Source organism: Callithrix jacchus, chromosome 5 (genome assembly GCF_049354715.1).
Source record: "Callithrix jacchus isolate 240 chromosome 5, calJac240_pri, whole genome shotgun sequence".
NCBI classification, from domain to species: domain Eukaryota; kingdom Metazoa; phylum Chordata; class Mammalia; order Primates; family Cebidae; genus Callithrix; species Callithrix jacchus.
Window position 1 is genome coordinate 159,929,441 of NC_133506.1, and position 17,702 is coordinate 159,947,142.

The 17,702-nt window shown below is 42.5% G+C and overlaps 1 protein-coding gene across 2 annotated transcripts in view; it reads right to left on the bottom strand.

The window, feature by feature from the left end:
* The window catches only part of MRPS31 (mitochondrial ribosomal protein S31), a 39,893-nt gene extending 34,577 nt beyond the window's left edge, over positions 1–5,316 (bottom strand). For both annotated transcript variants that reach the window (XM_017973058.4, XM_002748994.7), the window contains exons 1-2: positions 5,159–5,316; positions 818–1,105 (exon numbers count right to left, since the gene is read on the bottom strand). In XM_017973058.4, the coding sequence (XP_017828547.3) occupies positions 818–1,105; positions 5,159–5,283 (413 nt within the window). In that variant the 5' untranslated portion in view covers positions 5,284–5,316. The remainder of the gene's footprint in view (positions 1–817; positions 1,106–5,158) is intronic.
* Positions 5,317–17,702: the final 12,386 nt, after the last annotated feature.

Consider the following 17,702-nt stretch of genomic DNA (forward strand, 5'->3'; position numbering starts at 1 on the left):
TTTGACAAACACAAATAGTTATAATACTCTGAGGAAACCACCAAGAAAGCTAAAAGCACTGGTAGGTATTGCTCAAAGGAAGTCATGTAAGCAGTTGTAATTAACATGTTAAAACTTTATTCCAGAAATCTTTAAAATGGAAAATTTTAAATAAGCAAGTCCTTTACAGACATTAACTTATCTTCAAATCAAGATGTAAATAATATTAACAGCTTAAAGAGGCAATTAAATGGCAGTTAATAACACTGATAAATATGTACATGTGAAATTCTCAATGAGATCTCTTTTCCTCTCTGAATTGTGTACAGATATCCTCGTTATTTAAATATAATACACAACTGTATTTCTCAAGTAACTATTATTATTGTTGTTGTTGTTGTTGTTTGAGACAGAGTCTCACTCTGCCCCCAGGCTGGAGTGCAGTGGCACAACCTCAGCTCACTACAACGTCTGCTTCCTGGGTTCAAGTGGTCGTCCTGCCTCAGCCTCCCAAGTAGCTGGAATTACAAACATGCACCACTATGCCCAGCTAATTTTTGTATGTTTAGTAGAGACAGGGTTTCACCATGTTGGCCAGGCTGGTCTCGAACTCCTGACCTCAAGTGATCCACCTGCCTCAGCCTCCCAAAGTGCCAGCATTACAGGTGTGAGCCACCACGCCCAGCCTTGAGTAATTATTAGAGTCCCTGTGTTTACAAGCTGATATTTATTCTTCATGAATTCAGCATTTCCCAAGTGCTCATATTAAAAACACGTTTTACCAAAAGAAAAAGCTTACTGGAGTTTCAAACAACATTCGAATTATAATTAAATTTACCTCTTCTTTGGAGGACGTTCTGTAGCTCTTGTAAGCCTGCCAAGTGTAGCTTCCAAACCTTCAAGTGGTCTTCTGTTGGGGGGCTTTGTTGTTTGTACATTTACTGTGCTTAATTCAACTTTCATGCCCTTAATAATGCTTAACAAGTCTTTTTTTGTGTTTTCATTTTCACTGTCTTGGCTCTCTGAAGTCTCCTTGGGAGTCTCATCAGTTCCAACAGACTGGTCACCCTTCTTGCTACAGATCACGCTGCTAGTGCCAAAATATCTTTGGATATTATTTTTTGTCCTGGAAAGATGCATTAAAGAAAAAAAATGAAAAATCTAATGCAGGCTGAGAAAGTAAAAAAACTAGGTATCTTAATTTTTTTCAATTCAAGCCCTTTCCATTTGCTTTTTATAATTATTGTAATAACCGTAACAGCAGCAACTTACCATTTATTAGCATACACTACACGCCTCACCTTGTGCAATATACTTTACGTGCATTTCTCATACCCACATTAACTCCCTAAGGTCTCCATTCTGCAGATAAGGAAACTGAAAATCAGAGCAGTAACCAAAAGTCATGGAGCTCACAGCTCACTAAGAACTAAGACATACTGTGTGCCACAAATAAGTAGAGGTATGCTGAGATACTGGTCACCTGCTCTTTGGGGTGGCCAGGGCAGTTCTGGGGGTGCTAGTGCTCCCAAGTCTGTTCACTCCCTCCATTTATCCCAGGGTTCGGTAGAAAAGCACTCATATGGTTTATCAATGGCAATTTATCATTCTCAAACCTGAATCTGACTGACTGCAAGTCCTTGCTCTTAACATAATAATACCTTTTTAAAAAGATCTAATTAAACAATAAAAATAAATTTCCATAAATAAAGATTATTTCAAAAAAACCTTGCGTGGGTGTTATTCTAATCTGATCAACATTCTCATCAAGCTACATGGCATTTAACACATAACCATTTGTAAGGTAAGCTAAAATGGAACAGAAAAGAGAATAATCAATGGCTAGAAATGTCATTTTTGCTTTCTTAATTAGATAAATTTATGAAAAAGAACAACACAAATGATTACATCTATATTAGATTCATGCAAAAGATTTCCTAATTCTTTTTTACTTTTTATTTTATTTTTTAATAAAGACAGGGTTTCCAAGACAGAAAAAAAAAAAAACAAATAAATAAATAAATAGAGACGGGGTTTCATCGTGTTGGCCAGGCTGGTCTTAAACTCCTGACCTCGTGGACAACCCACCTTGGCCTTCCAAAGTGCTGGGATTACAAGTGAGAGCTACTGCGCCTGGCCAAGATTTCCTAATTCTAAGTAACCCAAATATCCAACTGTATTCTCTTTTGGTATTTGGTTACTGAAGACCTTTAAGAACTCTCCACGAATCAGTTTCAGTAAGAGGGTAAACTCAAAAATCATTTATTAAATATAGTGAATATCTACTCCGTGGTTGTACTATACAAGGTACTGACAATATATTAGTAAACAAGAATTTCATGGTCCCTGCCTTTATGAAGCTGATGTACTAAAGCATTGCTTCTCAAACTTTAATATGAATAGTTTTTCTTGTTTTTTGTTTTTTATTTTTGAGACAGGGTCTCACTCTGTCGAATAGGCTGGAAGTGCAGTGGCATGATCTCAACTCACTGCAGCCTCAACCTCCCTGGGCTCAGGTGATCCTCCCACCTCAGCCTCCCAAGTAACTGGGACTAATTTTTTTCATAGAGACAGGGTTTCGCCACGTTGTCCAGACTGGTCTCGAAGTCCTACGCTCAGCGATCCGCCTGCCTCCCAAAGTGCCGGGATTACAAGCGTAAGCCATCATATCTGGCCCATAGAAATTATCTAGCTCCTTGCTAAAACATAGATTATTTGGTCCCACCAAAGAATTCTGATTCCACAGCTTTGTCCAGGAGACACTTGAGAATTTGGATTTCTAATGAACTCCCAGGTGATGCTGATGCTGCTGGTCAGAGGACCACATTACAGTAGCTATGTATGTTACTTAATCTTTACAATCTTACAGAACAGGCTTTACTATTCTCACCTTACAGAACAAACTGTTGTCAACAGAAGTTAAGTTATTGGTTATAAATCTCTAGAGGTTATACAAATAACATAGGGAGCTGACTTGAATCATAGATTCCTGAAATTCTTAGTTTGGAAGTTTGGAATTTAACTGACATTCAGGTGATTCTCATGCAGGTGAGCTCAAGAGCCTGCATCAGACCCTAGGTTATCAAATTCGGCCAGGTGCAGTGGCTCACGCCTGTAATCTCAGCACTTTGAGAGGCAGAGGCAGGTGGATCACGAGGTCAGCAGTTTGAGACAAGCCTGTCCAATATGGTGAAAACCCCATCTCTACTAAAACTACAAAAATAAGGCGTGGTGTTGAGTGCCTATAGTACTAGATACTCAGGAGCCTGAGGCAGAAGAACCGCTTGAATCCAGGAGTTGGAGGCTGCAGTAAGCAGAGATCATGCCACTGCACTCCAGCCTGGATGACAGAGCGAGACTCCTTTCCCCATAAACCCCCACAAAAAATATTCTATCAAGTTCTCAAAGCCAGGAATTGGCAGCTGCAGGCTAAGGATACTTACATGAAAGAGAAAATGGCAATTTCAAAAAATATTGAAACAAACTATTTGATCTGCTTATAAAAACAATAGAGGCTATTAAATCAGTCACTTTAAAATTAGAATTAAAAAATTAAAATTTATTCTAATTTTAAAATTAGAATAAAAAACCAATTGCATACTAGTATCCTTATAACCAGTACGCAGGACTCTCATTACAGTATTCAATATATGGTACAATCTATTTAAGAAAATGGTCTATTTTACATTTAAAGTTAATATTCAAGGTATTTTAACAGAAAGGTGGTAATCAGGGGAATGAATCTCACATATAATCTTTACTACAATGTTTTCTTTCAAGACTGCTATCACACCATAGAAAGCAATCTACATTATAGGAAAATCATGTCTAAGAAACTCCCTAGCACTGAAAATCATAAAACTCTAGACCTAACCTCCCACCCTAGTTTGTTACCACTGACGGCACCTCATCAGTACGTCAAATGCAACACCTTCAAAGCCACATTCAAGACTCCTCTTTCAGACTGACCTTCCATTTTTCACACTTCTATATTAAAGGCCCCCTAACATAAGCAGAGTTTATTGACTGATTAAGAGACAGGGCTTCGCCATGTTGATCACGTTGGTCTTGAACTCCTGACCTCAGGTGATCCGCCCACCTCGGCCTCCCAAAGTGCTGGCATTACAGGCGTGAGCCACCGCACCTGGCCGATATTTCTTGTTTTCTAAAAATTGTAACATATGTAAAAACCTTTCTCAAGCCTGGCTCTGCATTCTTCTGTTCACATTAAGGATACCCTAATACTCCAATGCAGCCAGCTGAAAACTTTGCTACCTCTGACCAACCTACCATTATCCTATGATGTCACATCCCCTTCATTCTACCCGTGCAATTTTTCTCCTCCATTCAGCTGGTCCTTCCCATCTTCACTGTCACTAACCTGCTTCAGCCCCGTACTTAACCAAAGTGCCTTCTGAGTGTTATTCATGGAATTTATGCAGTGGAATTAAGGTTTCATAATAAAGTTCTCAGAGGATAAAAAACAAAAACTATGCCGCAATTCCCTTCTTTTTTCCTGGCTAACTTCAACCAGTGGTCCTCCTTCAGATTTCATCAGACTCTTACAGAAACGATATCCTGAGTCTCCCTGCAATGGTTAGATGTCCCTGTTTGTTCCCTCAGCAATCATTTATGTTGGATAAACAGTATACTCCGTGCTTACCTACACTATCTCAGCTATTACTTCAGTACACAGCACCTGAATTGCCAACTTGCTGGAACTACACGCTCCGTGATGACAGGACTGTCTTCCTTGGGGTTTACAACCAATACTGGCACGCTGTCAAGTTTTTCAATGATTAACCAAATTAGAAACGAAGGAAACAGAAACGAGACTCTCCAACAATCTTGGGAGGCAAAAGATAAAAAACAACTTCGCTTTTGGAGCTTGGATAAACTGACAGGAGACGATGACAAGAGGAATGAGGCGCGGCATGCATTAGAAATAACACAGCGACCAGGCTTTTAAGCATAGCTCTGTTTTCCACGCACACTATGACCTTGGGCAAGTTATCCTTTCCTTCTGGGATTTCTCTTTCCTCAGATTTAAAGCAATAGTTTCTAAGGACCCAGCAGGTAATAACATGGACCCCAGGAAGTCGGAGGATAACTGAAGGTACAGGACGGGACACAGGGTTGCCAGAGGTCCTGCAGGGCCAAGAGCGCTGCACTGCGGTACCTGACGGTTCCGTGCCGAGCAGCGAGTAGCACAATCGCAGCTGCTGATGTCTCCGGGCTTCCGGAGGACAAAGGGTGGCGGGAAACGGGGCGAAGAGGCAGGAACGTCGCGACTCTAGGAAACATCGCCGAGACACAAACAGAACCCAGAAGGCAACTGAAACGGCGCGTCCCTCTGCCAAACACGTCCTCCGCCCTCTCTTCCGTTTCCGGCCTGACGACTTCCTCTTCCTTTGCGTTCCGGTGGGCATCAGGGGCAGGTGACTGTGTTCCGAACTCTCCAGCGGCCGGGCGGAGCCAGCTGCCTCCACGGGACCCCACCCACCCCGCGATTCTAGTTCTAGAGGCGGAGTCTTCGCCAGAGTTCAGCCAGGGTTCGCTGGCCGAGGCGGGTCCCAGACCCCCGAACTGGTTAGTGGAGGGCGTAATCCGTTGTGCGAAATACCGATAGGGCCATTGAAATCAGTCTCTTGCTTGACACTGTTTTGCGTTGTTTGGAGGGCAAAGGTCTACGGCGTTCATCACGTTCTCAAAACGCGCCATGGCCACCAAAATGGTTGTAAAAAAATTGCTAAAAGATCTGCTGCCTATGAATTAGCGTTTCCTTTCAGTCTTTATTCTTGTCGAGTCAAAATGAGACATAGGGTTTCATTTCTTGAAAACGGCTTTATGGCCGGGCACGGTGGCTCACTCCTGTAATCCCAGCACCTTGGGAGGCAGAGGCCTGGGTATCACTTGAAGTCAGGAGTTCGAGACCAGCCTGGCAACGTGGTGAAACACTTTCTCTACTTAAAAAAAATAATAATTAAGAAAATTAGCCAGGCGCGGTAGCAGGCGCCTGTAATCGCAGCTACTCTGGAGGCTGAGGCAGGATAATCGTTTGAACTCGAAGGCGAGGGCTGTAGTGAGCTGAGATCATGCCTTTGCACTCCAGGTCTGGGCTACAGAGCGAGACTCTTGTCTCAAACAAAAAAAGGATTTAGGCCAGGGGCGTGGTGGCTCACGCCTGTAATCCCAGCACTTTGGGAAGCCGAGGTGGGGGATCACTTGAGGTCAGGGGTTCGAGACCAGCCTGTCAACATGGTCAAACCCCGACTCTACTAAAAATGCAAAAATTAGCCGGGCGTGGTGGTGTGCACCTATAATCCCAGTTACTCGGGAGGTTGAGACAGGAGAATCGCTTGAACCCGGGAGGCAGAGGATGCAGTGAGCCGAGGTAGTGCCACTGCACTCCAGCCCGGGCAACAGAGTAAGACCCGGTCTCAAAAATAAAAAGATGCAAGAGAGAAACTTGGCTTTTACCTGTCCCTCATGAAATGGGGAACCGTGGCCCCAGAAAACATCCGGGGTTCCCAAACTTGGAAGGGCATGAGAATAAATCTGGTGGGAAATGTTGGCTCATAGGACACCTGGGAACCACTAGCCTAAATTTCCGTAAAGGCATTCCAAAGTTTATATCAACATTTTCCCTGTACACTCAAAAAATAATCACGATGGGGCGGTGAGCTTCGGTGATGCTAAAACACAGTTTACAGTGAGCAATCTTCCTGAGATCCACTCACGCTGACAGACCTTTGTGACTGAATTGAAGCATAACTTTGTCAGAAGACAAAATTATGGCAAATTTAGTTAATTGGCTTTTATTTGTGATTCTAGAACAGGGCAGCCTCTCATTCTATAAACTAGAATGAGGGTTCCAGTGAGCTGAGCAGAGGGGTTTGCCTTTTGAAGAAAATAGAAACAGGGAACACAAATCAGATTGGTCATTTCAAAGTTACCTTCCTTATAGGGTTAAAACAGAGGGAATTTCCTGGTCATGCTGGCTCAGGTAAACTAGGCCCCCTCTGACTGGTGCTGTGAATCTCCTGCTTTTGGAAAACTGGCCTGGATTTCAACGTTCAGTTTGAGTACTTGGAACTTAGCACAAGTGACTATTCTGGTTTGGTCTGGTGTGCTGGGGGCTAGTACAGGAAGCCCCAAAGGCTGTCGTCCAAATCTACAGCCTTCTATCAACTTTAGCAATTTCAATACAGAAGAGTACATGAATTCTAAATATGTTGATGAAAATGTACTTTTGCTATTGTTGACATGGGGTCTTGCTCTGTCACCCAGGCTGTAGTGCAATGGTGCAATCTCAGCTCACTGCAACCTCTGCCCCTGGGTTAAAGCCATCCTCTGGCCCTAACCTCTCAAGTAGCTGGGACTACAGGCATGTGCTACCACCCCTGGCTAATTTTTGCATTTTTAGTAGAGATGAGGTTTCACCATGTTGGCCAGGCTTGTCTGGACCTCCTTACCTCGGGTGATCCACTCACCTCGGCCTCCCAAAGTGCTGGGATTACAGACCTGAGCTGCCGTGCCTAACCGAAAATGTGTTTAAGGAATGATCACAAAGTTAATTCCCCCATATAAACCTCCACCTGGATCAAGATATACAATATTAGCAGTAGGGCATACTTTTCTTGATATTACTTGATACCCAGTGGAAAATCCATTCTTAAGCATAATAAACAGTCCATCTGGATCACATTTAATAGTTACTTCATCTTTTTTCAGTTTCTTATAATATTCTTCAAGTGGGTTTTTTAAAACCCTAAAAACTCTTGACAAAGGAGAGGCAGACTTCCCCCTCAATTTCACAGTTTCTCTGGGGGAAGATCTTGTCCCAGTTACCCTGTTCTTAATCTACTCTAAGGTAGTGCAGACACAGTAAATTACCTCCCTCCTGCATGAGGCAGATAGGCTTTGACTATGTGAAAGTGCCTGGCTGAGGGTCACACGTGGGAATTGAACTTTCGCCTACTCTACCATTTGGCTCCTTCGACTCTCACTTTCTTGTAAAAGAGGCTTTCTTTGACTACCGTGCTTCATGGAGTTTCCGCCCCATCCAGTTGCACTCTGGCAGGGATTGCTGTTGTCCACATTCTCTTCTGGAATTTTAGCTGAACACATGACCACAGAGGTAGAGACTACACTGCCCAGCTTCCCTTGCAGATAGATATGTCATGGACTGGAAGTTCTAATCAATAGAATGTGAACAGAAGTGATGTGTCCTTAAAAAAAAAAATGGGCACATAGTCCCTGCAATCTTTTTCTCCTTTCTCCTAGTTGCAATACAGACCAGACGATAGGAGTTGAAGCAACTAGACAACAGCAAGATGAAAGGTCGCAGAGATGAGGGTGACAAAAGCATTCTGCACACCACTTCCTTCAGACAGTTACCGAGGAAAGAGGAGGAACCCACTTCCATCTTGTTTAAAAGGGTTTTCCGGTCTCATTGCTGCAAGTAGCCTAAGCTGTAGGCTAACTAAGGTACTCTCAATGTGAAAACATGGTTTCATTTTCTACAGAGTATTTATGATGATCCGAAATCATCGCATATGTTTATGTGCTAAAATGCTTGTCCACCTTGCTGTGATGGAATATGTGCTCCATGAAGGCATAGACTTTGTCTTATCACCTGTTGCAATCTTAGTTCTTAGAACTGTACCTGGAAATAAAAATAGGTACTTAAAAATATTTGGTGAGTAAATTAAGTGTTTCCAAGTAAAAAGGAAGAGACAGGTGCAGAGGGATCTTTAGTAATTTGCCCAACTTCATACACATTCTAACTCAGGACCATCTGACTCTAATATTCTCGTTCATTCTGGACTAGCTGAGGGTCTCTTACGTTAGTCATGTGTGAAAGTCACATGGGTGTTTCTTAACACGCAGTCCTGAGTAGTAGCTCAGAAACACTGACTCAGTAGATCTCAATCTGAGAATCTAACAAGCACCCTGGGTGATTCTGCAGGCGTTCCTCTGACGGAGCTTTGAGAAACATTGCCAAGGCCCTGTGGCTTATTTAGCTATTCAAAACTCTGCAAGTCCTTAGAATATACATGAAGAAGTTGATAGAACTGGTACAGGACTAAAGGTAAACATCTGAAACAACATGGATGGATCTCAAAGGCATTAAGCGAAGTGAAAGAAGCCAGACACAAGATGACCAATCGTGTATGATTCCATTTACACGATATCGGTGGACAAAGCTACAGGGACACAAATCTGATCACTGGTTACCAGGAAAAAGAGATGGAAGGAAGGAATTAATGACAGAGGGGCAGGAGGACACTTTTGGGGGTTATTAAAACACTCTATTAAGAGATTACAAAGACTCTGGTGGGCTTATATCACCTTTCACATTTGTCAAAACTCATAAATCTGTACACCTATAAAGTGTGAATTTTACTCTATATAAATTATACCTCAATAAACCTGACTTTTAGGCTGAATGTGGTGGCTCATGCCTGTAATCCCAGTACTTTGCGAGGCCAAGGCAGGAATATCACTTGAACCCAGGAGTTCAAGACCAGCCTGGGCAAGGTAGGGAGGCCCTGTCACTACAAAAAAATTAAAAAACGAGCTGGGCGTGGTGCACCTGTGGTCCCAGCTACTTGGGAGGCTGAGGAGGGAGGATTGCTTGAGCACAGAGGGTGGAGGCTACAGTGAGCAGTGATTGAGCCACTGCACTCCGGCCTAGATGACAGGGTGAAACCCTATCTCTAAATAAACAAATAAATTTGACTTTAATACAAAAGAGAATTAATAGGATAGTTCTAGTTGGCCATAAATTAAACCATAAAGAGAATTTCAATAAATTCCCCCCAAATTTCAAGTCTGTCCTTTGAAAAACTAATATGACTTGGGTAATTTTTTTTTCTAGAGCAATCATTTATAAGAACGACAAAAATAGCCGGGCGCGGTGGCTCATGCCTGTAATCCCAGCACTTTGGGAGGCTGAGGCGGGTGGACCACGAGGTCAAGAGATCGAGACCATCCTGGTCAACAAGGTGAAACCCCGTCTCTACTAAAAATACAAAAAATTAGCTGGGCATGGTGGCGCGTGCCTCTAATCCCAGCTACTCGGGAGGCTGAGGCGGGAGAATTGCCTGAACCCAGGAGGCGGAGGTTGCGGTGAGCCGAGATCACGCCATGGCACTCCAGCCTGGGTAACAAGAGCGAAACTCCGTCTCAAAAAAAAAAAAAAAATGAGAAAAATAAAGGTGGAAAGTAGAAACTGTTTTCCTCCTCTAACTTTCCATTATGGTATTTGTTTCCCAGTCATTTTCTTCCCATGCACCCATGGAAATGCACTTTTTAGAAACAAGGCACCTTTGGCAAGAAATAGAAAATCAACTGAAATTGCTCCTGGTATAGACCGGTGACTTTGTCCTGCCTATCTCAACATTCGATACGAATCGAACAAGCCTTACAAGAAAATGAAGAAACAAAATCACGCCATATTCCAGTTATCCTTCGCTGCACGACATTAGTATCTTAAAGCAACAGGTTATTATCTGTCCTGGTTCTGTGGTGAATGGAGCTCAGCTGGGGGCAGTCCCTACTTTGATCTCTCATGTGGTTGCCATCAGATAAGACTGAATGTCCAGGATGATTTCTTCACCCACACATCTGATGCCTCAGCTGGAATGGCTGGAAGAAACGGGCTGACTGGGCCTCTCTCCACACCTTCACCCCATGACCTTAGTACCTGGCTAGGTTGGGCTTCCTTACAGCATGGCAGCTCAGCATATTTGGACTTCTTACGGAGCAGCTGGCTCGCCTTAGAGTGAGCATTCACATCAGGCTAAAGCTGCACAGCATCGAAAGTCACAGAGCATCACTTTCATCGCATTGTATTGGTGCAAAGTGACTAACAGGGCCAGTCCAGATTCAGAGGGAAGGAGCTACACTTCCCTTTGGGTACCAGCAGCAGTGGCTCACTGGGGGACCACTTTCAGAGACTTACTACCATATCCTAGGAAATTTAATTCATTCCATTGATTTCATCAGTGTATTCTTTTTTCAAACATCTGTGTTTAAATTTTTTTGTGGGTATATAGTAGGTGTATGTATTCATGGAGTACATGAGATGTTTTGAATAGGTATGCAATGCATATTAATCACATCGTGGAGAATGGAGTACTCAAGCATTTGTCCTTTGAATTATAAACAATCCAATTACATTCTTTAAGGTATTTTAAAATATGCAATTAAGTTATTGACTATACACACTTCATCGTGCTGTTAAATAGTAGGCCTTATTCATTCTTTCTATTTTTTGCACCCACTAACCACCCCCCTCCTCCCTCCAACTCTCCACTACCCTTCTCAGCCTCTGGTAACCATCCTTTTACTCTCTATGACCATGAGTTCAATTGTTTTGATTTTTAGATCCAAAAGACAGGTCATAACAGACATGGGTGAGGAGGTAGAGAAAGTGTGAACCTGAGATGCTTGTTCTGAGCTTATTTCATTCAGCATAATGACCTCCAGTTCCATCATATTGTTGCACAGGACTGGAACTCATTCTTTTTTATGGCTGAATAATACTCCATTGTGTATATATACCACATTTTATTTATCCATTCATTTGTTGATGGGCACTTAGGTTGTTTCCAAATCTTAGCTATTGTTAAACACAGGAGTGTAGCTGTCTCTCCTATATTCTGATTTCCTGTCTTTTGGGTATATACCCAGCGGTGGGATTGTTGGACGATATGGTAGCTCAATTTTTACTTTTTTGAGGAACCTCCAAACTGTTCTCAGCAGTGGCTGTTCTAATGTACATTCCCTCCAACTGTGTACAAGGATTCCCTTTTCTCCACATCTTCACCCGCATCTGTTACTACCTGTCTTCCAGAAATAAGCCATTTTAACTGGGTGAAATGATATCACATTGCGTTTTGATTTCTGCGTATCTAATGATCTATGATGTCGAGCACCTTTTCATAGGTCTGTTTGCCATTTGTTTGTTTTCTTTTGAGAAATGCCTATTCAAATCTTTTGCTAATTTTTTGATCAGATTATTAGATTTTTTTCCTGTAGAGTTGTTGGAGCTCCTTATGTGTTCTGGTTATTAAACCCTTGTCAGATGGGTAGTTTGCAAATCTTTCCTTCCATTCTGTGGGCTGTCTCTTCACTTTGTCGATTGTATCTTTGGCTGTGTGGAAGCTTTTTAACTTGATGTGATCCCATTTGCCCATTCTTGCGTTGGTTGCCTGTGCTTGTGGAGCATTGCTCAAGAAATTTTGCCCAAACCAATGTCTTGGAGATTGTTCTCTATGTTTTCTTGTAGTTTTATAGTTTGAGGTCTTAAGTCTTTCATCCATTTTGATTTTTTTTGAGACAGAGTTTCGCTCTTGTTACCCAGGCTGGAGTGCAATGGCGCGATCTCGGCTCACTGCAACCTCCGCCTCCTGGGTTGAGGCAATTCTCCTGCCTCAGCCTCCTGAGTAGCCGGGATTACAGGCACATGCCACCATGCCCAGCTAATTTTTTGTATTTTTAGTAGAGACGGGGTTTCACCATGTTGACCAGCATGGTCTCGATCTCTTGACCTCGTGATCCACCCGCCTCGGCCTCCCAAAGTGCTGGGATTTGATTTGATTTTTGTATATGGGGAGAGACAGTGGTCTAGTTTTATCCATTTGCATATGGATATCCAGTTTTCTCAGCATCATTTATTGAAGAGACTGTCTTTTCCTCAATGTATGTCTTGGCACCTTGGTTGAAAGTGAGTTCACTGTGGTGTGTGGATTTGTTTCTGTGTTCTCTACTCTGTTTCATTGGTCTATGTGTTTGTACGCCAGTACCATGCTGTTTTGGATACTATCACTCTATAATTTGATTATACTAGAGATTGGAGGAATCACGTTATAGTATTATAATTTGTTCTAATTTTGTTCTTTTTGCTTAGGATCACTTTGGCTACTCTGAGTCTTCCATGGTTCCATGTAAATTTTAGAATTGTTTTTTCTATTTCTGTGAAGGATGTCATTGGTATTTTGATAGGGATTGGATTAAATCTGTAGATTGCTTTGGCTAGAATAGATATTTGAAAAATATTCATTCTTCCAATCCATGACTATGGAATATCGTTCCATTTTTTGGTGTTCTCTTCAATTTCCTTCATCGATGTTTTATGACTTTCATTATAGAGAACTTTCACATTTTTTATTAATTCCTAGGCATTTAGTTTGATGTGTGGCTATAGTAAATGGGATTACTTTTTAAATTTCTTTTTCGCATTCTTCACTGTTGACATATAGAAATGCTACTGACTTTTTTTTTTTGAGACGGAGTTTCACTCTTGATACCCAGGCTGGAATGCAATGGCGCAATCTCAGCTCACCGCAACCTCCACCTCCTGGGTTCAGGCAATTCTCCTGCCTCAGCCTCCTGAGTAGCTGGGATTACAGGCACGCACCACCATGCCCAACTAATTTTTTGTATCTTTAGTAGAGACGGGGTTTCACCATGTTGACCAGGATGGTCTCGATCTCTTGACCTCGTGATCCACCCGCCTCGGCCTCCCAAAGTGCTGGGATTACAGGCATGAGCCACCACACCCACTGCTACTGACTTTTTGTATGTTAATTTTGAATCCTGCAACTTTATTTATCAGTCCTAATAGTTTTCTTGTGGATTCTTTAGGTTTTTCCTCATCAGTCTGAACTGATGGCTTCTTTTTTTGGTTTAATTTCCAACCATCTTGATGATCTTTCAACAACTTCAGATTTTGCTTCATATTCAATTTTGTAAAGAACTGCCACACAGATTTAATTTTATCATCATAACAATCAAGGGAGGCAGGACAATATATATATATATTTTTTGAGACAGAGTCTCACTCTGTCACCCAGGCTAGAGTGCAGTGGTGCCATCTCAGCTCACTGCGACCTCCACCTCCCAGGTTCAAGTGATTCTTGTGCCTCAGCCTCCTAAGTAGTTGGGATTACAGGCATGTGCCACCACATCTGGCTAACTTTTTTATTTTTAGTAGAAGCAGGTTTCACCATGTTGGCCAGGCTGGTCTCAAACTCCTGATCTCAAGTGATCTGCCCACCTCGGCCTCCCAAAGTGCTGGGATTACAGGCGTGAGTCACTGTGCCCGGCCTCCTTTACCTCTTTAGTCCATGAAGACAGTTCTCAGGTAAAGAGGTGAAACAGGGGCCTGGTACAATTTGTGGACTAAGCTATTTAAAGGGTGCCACGTGTTATAGACTGCTGACAAAATGCTCATCGTTAGAAAAAGAAAATTCTAATATGTGTTTTTAAATGACTTGAAATTTTCTCCCATGAAAGCAAAAGCAAGAGAATGAAGCCATCACACCAAGCCTCCACTGCTCAGGTGTTGAGTAGACGCAGCGGAATACTGCCATGCTGCAGGATGGCACAGTCAGGCAGCCAGGCTCCGCCCCTCTCTGTGGACTCTAGGCAAGTTTTCGCACCCTCTCTGTGTCTCAGCTGCCCTATCTGTGGAAAAGGGAATAATGTTAGCACCTACCTTGAAGGGTTGTCTAAGGATTAAATGAGTTAAAATATGGAACCGTGCTTATACCAGTGTCTAGCACACAGCATGCCCTGCGTAAGTGTTTGCAGCTGTCACAGTCAAAATGGAAACATGGAACGGAAATATCCTTCGAAAGTCTGGGCGCAGTGGCTCACACCTGTAATCCCAGCACTTTGAGAGGCGGAGACAGGTGGATCACCTGAGGTCAGGTGTTCAAGATCAGCCTGACCAACATGGAGAAACCCTGTCTCTACTAAAAGTACGAAATCTAACCGGGCGTGCTGGCACATCCCTGTGTCCCAGCTACTCCGGAGGCTAAGGCAGAAGAACTGCTTGAACCTGGGAGGCAGAGGCTGCAGTGAGCTGAGATCGCACCACTGCACTCCAACTCAGGCAACAGAGCGAGACTCCATCTCAAAAAAAAAAAGTCTATTTAAAATCAAGGAAGCTATACAAAAAAACCAATTTTGCATGAGGTTGTTAAATTATCTAGAAGGTTAATAAACACGGTACTTTATAAGGATATCTTCTGATTTTGAATGTAGTCACTCCTAGAGAACACCAAAGCCAATTTTTTTTCTTTTGAGATGGAGTTTTTTGCTCTGTCACCCAGGCTAGAGTGCAGTGGCGTGATCTCAGCTCACTGTAACCTCCGCCTCCTGAGTTCCTGCCTCAGCCCCACGAGCAGCTGAGACTGCAGGCACCCACCACCACACTCGGCTGATTTTTGTATTTTTAGTAGAATTGGGGTTTCACCATATTGGCCAGGCTGGCCTCGAACAGCTGACCTTGTGATCCGTCTGCCTTGGCCTCCCAAAGTGCTGGGATTACAGGCATGAGCCACTGCGCCTGGCTGCAATTGCTACCTCTGGACATAAGCGTGAACTCCCATTAGTCAACCTTATGAAACAGTCCAGGAGAATGGATTGTGGTGAAGAATGTTAATATATTGCTACATGCAGGTGCTGAAGAAAATGAAATAATGTTAAGAAATGAAAATATTGTTTCCGGCTCTTAATAATTCATGGCGCTGCAGAATCTTGAATCTATTATTAAAAGGCATAAATCTAAGTGAAAATAGTGTTTCTCTTGCATTCAATTGTATTATAAAGCAGTAAGTTTACTTAGCACTGGATGTTATGAAGAGTTTTTCTGTATTCCAAAGTATAACATACCTTTGGATGAGGCCAGCCTGAGAGCTTAGGATCAGGTCTATCCTGAGACAGATAGGCATTCTCAGTTTTCTGCAGTGGGATGAGCAGATAGGAAGGACCAGTGCCAAGAATCTGATTTGCCCTGGGGGTTGCATGAGTGCGGAAGTCCCGCCAGGAAGGGGTCGGTCTGGCTGCCCAAATGAAATATTTGAAGCCCTTGCTGACCAGTATCTAGAGTCCAGTACAGCAGTTGCATTTACTGCCATGTAAGCCAACAATGCTTACTCACGTTTTATGAATACTACCCTGATTCCAAAAGACTCTGAATAAATGATCACTTGGAAGTTGATGGCTAATGAGTTAGAGGTGGAAGTCAGTGACTAGTGGTTCGTAAAGCTGAGAAACCGTATGATGCCTGGTGTTCATAATAGTGTAGAAAGACTGAAAGCAGGCTGACCCTTATGAAGCTACAAAATCACAGCGAAGACATCAAAGTAGCAGGTTAGTTCACGGTGCAAGCAATTTCACTTCATAGCAATGAGCTTCTTTCCCATAATATTGAACGTTTCCCAGATTCGTTTCTAACGTTATTAATTACCACACTAATTCTTAGAAACGCTTCAGGTCTGGTAAATGAATAAATAATACATCTGGAAAGATTCAGAAAGATTTAGAATAGTCTATCAATCTGCATGAAAATAATCACTGGTTCCTGCTAGTGGATCACAAAAAGGGGAAACAGTGAAGCCACTTCTCCCAAGTGGCGGGAGGCAGAACAGGAATGCCGCAGCACAGGTGAGGTTTACAGGCTCTGTAGCCACTTTGCTTGTACAGTAAAATGTATCACATTCTGCTGTTTGTTTAATGCCATTTTCCGTCATACTCACTTTGTCTATGCATTTCGCTGGCAACCAGATGCAATGTATTTTAATTGCTTTTTAGTCACTAGAATTACCCATATATGTAACTTCATTTCCCAACAAATATGTCTATAAATCTGTGTATTTTATGTCCAAAGTAATCCTTTTCCCTAAAATCAACTCTGAATTAACTTTCAATGTCTCTGTGTAAAAAAGTAGGTAAGACTTTCTCCAATAAAATGAGGAGGCAGCATAAACACCCACAATATGGTAATGAGAATAATAACAGCACTAACTGCCTTCATTACATACTAAATAATTTACATTCTTATCTCATTTAATTTTCTCAATGAGGATTAACCAATAAGAGCAGTCAAGTGTCACAGCAGACGTATGAAACCCTATACCAAGGAGTTCAGGGATGGTTAATATTTGAAAATCCAACTAGCCAGGTCAATGGCTCCAGTCTTCTGAGGTTTGCTCTTTGTGAAAAAAGCCTGCAGAATAAACCCAGTTGTCCAGCCGTTTCAGTTACCTGCTTCAATTTACTTGTGGCTCCACTAGCAAAAGTATTAAAGGATTACGAACATCTTTCCAAAGGCAGTGTACTAGCTGAAGGCACAGAAAGAAGGAGAGAACGAGGCTGGATGGGCTCACTGGGGACATAACTCGTCACGAGGTTTCCTGATTTGGGTGATATACATGGTGTGCATGGTACACTGGTTGTGGTATTTCCTTCTTTTTTCTGAGGTGAGTTAAGAGCTGTTTTGTCTCTGAATCTTCCAAGTTGAGAATTTTTTTTTTTTTCTTTCTGGATATATATAGCCACTGGTCTATCTTATAAACCAGATCAAGCTACTGTATCAAACACAACCTAAAACAGCACTTTAAGAGGCTGAGGTGAGTGGATTGCTTGAGACCAGGAGTCAGTGACCAGCTGAGCAAGCTGACAAAACCCCATCTCCCCCAAAAATACCAAAACAAATTAGCTGGACATGGTGGCATGCACTTGCAGTCCCAATTACTTGGGAGCTTAGATGGGATGATTGCTTGCACCCAGGAGGCGCAGGCTGCAGTGAGCCTGATTATGCCACTGCACTCAGGCTGGGTGACAGAGCAAGAGCCTGTCTCAAAAATAAAAAAATAGCAATAGATGAACATGCATAACCTGTTAATATGTAGATAGATGATATT